This window comes from Bufo gargarizans, chromosome 1 (genome assembly GCF_014858855.1).
Source record: "Bufo gargarizans isolate SCDJY-AF-19 chromosome 1, ASM1485885v1, whole genome shotgun sequence".
NCBI lineage: Eukaryota > Metazoa > Chordata > Amphibia > Anura > Bufonidae > Bufo > Bufo gargarizans.
In genome coordinates, this window is record NC_058080.1 from 139,274,989 (window position 1) to 139,278,905 (window position 3,917).

At 37.9% G+C, this 3,917-nt stretch overlaps 1 protein-coding gene and 1 long non-coding RNA gene across 2 annotated transcripts; both read left to right on the forward strand.

The window, feature by feature from the left end:
* The first annotated feature begins 421 nt into the window (after window positions 1-421).
* On the forward strand, window positions 422-1,459 carry LOC122941616. Its single transcript, XR_006390471.1, has 4 exons — window positions 422-514; window positions 599-724; window positions 809-898; window positions 1,346-1,459. It is a non-coding gene; the product is annotated as an uncharacterized LOC122941616 (long non-coding RNA).
* Window positions 1,460-1,622: 163 nt separating this feature from the next.
* LOC122925235 (E3 SUMO-protein ligase KIAA1586-like) lies at window positions 1,623-3,485 on the forward strand. Its single transcript, XM_044276717.1, has one exon. The coding sequence runs from the start codon at window positions 1,623-1,625 to the stop codon at window positions 3,483-3,485; it is 1,863 nt and encodes a 620-aa protein (XP_044132652.1).
* Window positions 3,486-3,917: the final 432 nt, after the last annotated feature.

Below are 3,917 nucleotides of genomic sequence, written 5' to 3' on the forward strand. Positions count from 1 at the left end.
CATAAATCACTATGATGCAGTCAGCTTTGGTCAGGGGAACCACATAAGTGGCTGACACATGGGGCTGTGTTTCTCTGTTGTGAGAATCAGCCTTTAGTGGTTCAGTTCTACCTTCTCCTGGGTGTAGTCCCCCGGTCAGTAGTGGGGGACCCCGGTCAAGAATCACATAGCAAAAATCCAGCAGTTTAATGACTCTGTGTCATTTGTGTGTGTGATTCTCCTTGACTACGGTGGACTACACTCAGTAATTAAAAGGTTTGTCTGTAACTAATTAAAATTGTCTGTTCAGTTGGGGAAGGCTTTAATAGCAACTAATCATTGGCTTCTTCAAAGGGGTCTTGCAAATTATTTTTCTTACACCAAACTGACATTAGTAAATTACCTTATTTTATATATATATAATTTTTTTATTTTTTTTTGCAGTTCTGCACTACAGACTGTTACTGCAGAGAAGGACCTACAGCTATAGATGTCACCCTAGGTCATAATTCAAGCTTGCTTAGCTTTCCTATAGGTGTGTATTTCTTGCTACTCCCTCCAACTTACAATCTATTCTTTGTTTATGGTGTGTTTAATAATGTCTACCTCTGTATTCCAGGAGACATCACCATCTGTATCACTTCATTAATATTGTGTGAAATTGGACCTTATTTCTGAATTAACATCTGATTGTAGCTGTCAAGAGTGATATGACTGGTTGTGTTCAGCATTACAGATTTTTCAGGTTCATTCTTCTATTTTAATTTATATTCATTTGTATTAAGAAAGCTATAAATCAGTTTTTAATACTTTTTTTATATCACCACAGGGTCATCGAATGTATACCAAGACCTACATGGCAACATTCAGCATATGTCATTCAAGTTCCAGGATTTGGGCTACTTAAGATTACCATTTGGTGAGTTTTATTCAGTCTATGTAATTTCCTGATTCTGACAGCTAGGTTCAGAAACAGGCTACTTTACCACTGTCTGGCCCTATCAATCAAAGCATTGAGGGAGGGGCTGGTCACAGAAAGAAGTTGAGCTTGGGTGCCACAAAAGCAATGGTGACACCCTCATTGCACCAAAGGCCTAATCTTCTGTATTTAAAAAAAAAAATTCTCATAATTTGGAAAGGGAGTCGTAGATCAACAAAAGAGAAAGTGTTTTAATCAGGTGAACAACAACTATGTGTCTATGACAACAGTAGGATAGGAAAGTTGCTGGTAAGAGATTTGGCCAAGCATTAACCAAAAAGTATTTACTTTACAAGCAGTGGAAAAATAATCACGTTCTACTAGGGTATTCGAGCGTTATTTTAGGTTTACTTTAACTGTATTTTTGGTACATATATATCTTTACAGCTACTACTATGTATTGGAAGAAGCTTACACAGTGCCAGCACACACTGAAGACACCTCAAGGTTTGATCAAACCTTTTATTATCTGAAGAATATAAACAAAATGAAGAGACAAGCTACACTGTTTAGTTTTTTCGATTAATCCAGAAAGAAAAAAACAATACAGTCTCAGGAATTGGACTTGTGTGTAAATGACATTAATAATAATGTTGTAGCTAACACTGAGAAGGATGCTGTTCTTAATGAAAATACTATATATGAAATTGACCATGAAGTTCCAATGGAACTGGTTGATAGGCATGATATTGAAAGTGTTGTTGGCAATGATGATGGTACAGTTTCAGATGTGTTAACAGTTGAAGAGGCATGTACAAGCACTATATCATGTTGGTCCAAAAAACAATTTGAATATTTTAGCAAGTTGTTTCCATGGATCCAGGTTAAAAATGGAAAATTAGGTTGCAATGTGTGTAGTAAGGTCAGAGGGTCTTTGGGAATAGAAAAAGCTAAGGCATGCCATGTTTCAGAGGAGTGGAGTAACTTTTTAGTAAAACCAAGTGGCACCCTCAAATTGATTCAGCAGGCCTCTGTTCGCAAAAAAATTAGAGAGCACAGTGTTTCTAAATCTCACAATAAAGCAGAGAAACTTCAGAATACCGCCAAAATTGGCATATTAACAACAGCAATGGACAGGCTCAATGAGAAAGCTATAGCTGCGACAATTCATATTTTTAATATAGTATACTGTTTAGCTTTAAATAATAAGCCTATGGCTGACATAGAAGGAGAAGTTCAATTGCAGAAAATTAATGGTGTGGATGTTGGAGTAGGCCTTCACTCAAGGAAAACTGCCATTACGATAATTCAATATATATCCTCACAAATAAGGAAGGCTTTATTTTCTAAAATTGCCAGTTGTAAGAGCAAATTATGTGTCATAATTGATGAATCCTCAACTGTGGCACAGAAAAGTGTTTTAGTCATCTATATTCGTTGTGAGCTTTCAACACATCAGGATCCTGTCAATGTATTTGTGGATCTTAAAGAGCTTGACTCAACCACTGCTGAGGTGATAACTGAAACACTTTTCAACTGCTTAAGTGAAAATGGATTTGATAAAGATTATTTACAAGATAATCTGATAGGATTTTGCTCAGATGGTGCTAGTGCAATGCTAGGTAGCAAGTCTGGGGTTGCATCTAGAATTGTAAGAGAATTTCCAAACATAGTCATATGGCACTGTTTGAGCCACAGGGTTCAACTTGCTCTTGATGATGCAATTAATTCTGTATCCCAAGTTAATCACTTTAAAATGTTCCTAGAAAAAATATATAGCATATATCATGTATCTAACAAACATCAGTTAGAGCTTCATAACATAGCAGCAGATCTAGAGTTGGAGATAGTAAAGATTGGTAGAATCCTAGGTCCTCGGTGGGTGGCTTGTAGTGCTCGTGCTGCCAAGGCAGTATGGAGAGCGTATCCAGCTCTGTATAAGCACTTTTCGAATTATAAGAATTTCTTGGGAATGAAGAAAAAAATGGAAAACTTGTGTTTCCTAAAAGATCTCGCTTTAATGATCGAAATTCTTGAGGAGCTCTCCCTTTTATCCCTTGCTTTACAAGACCGGGATGTTTCTCTTGTCAAAGCAGACAGACTTCTTTGTCGGTGTATTAGGGCCCTTAAAAACCTAAAAGAAAATCCAGGGAAGCATGAAGTTCAGATTGATACAATGATTAGAACAGAGCCATTTAAAGATATTCCTTTCCAAGTGAGTGCTAAAAACACTGGTCTTCCAAGAGCACAGTTAATTCAGAGCGTAATAGACAATATGAAAAGTAGGTTGTTTTCCACTGCAAATACAAGACAAATGGACAGTGGTACAGTTGTCCAAAACGCAAGCCGCTACAAAAAGTTATTGTCCTTGTTCTCTTTACTTGAACCCAATTCTTGGCCATCTGACCTCACACTATCTCCGTGGCCAGAAGGGGAATGTCAATTAAGACAGTTAAATGAACTGATAAAATGTAACATTCCAGTTAATGATTTCTGGGATTACATAGACAACAGATTTTTCAGATTGCAGCCTGCCACCCTCTATTCAACAAGCCAAGAAAATTATTCGGGTCATAGCTGTCAGTAGCGCTGAAGCTGAAAGAGGATTTAGTATCATGAATAACATTGCCACACATGAAAGAAGCAGACTTACAGTTTCTAATATATCACATCTTATGACAATCAAAATTCTTGGCAAACCAATATCAAGCTGGGGTCCGGAAATATATGTTAAGTCTTGGTTACGGAGAAACCACCACACTGCCACAGACCTCAGAGTTAAAAAAAAGGCAGCCAAACAATACGATGAAAATTCCACAGCTATTTGGTCTTTGTTTTAATGGGATAGCAATGGAGTTTATTTGTGACACTAAAACAAGCACACCGTAGCTGCAGGAGTGACGTCACGAGCCGGCTCCAGAACGCGCGCACGCGATCCCTTACCACTAGCAGTGCAGCGCTACCGGCCAGGGCGCTAGCAGCATAAAATAAGTTTCTCCCACAGCATAGCCGCTAGTCA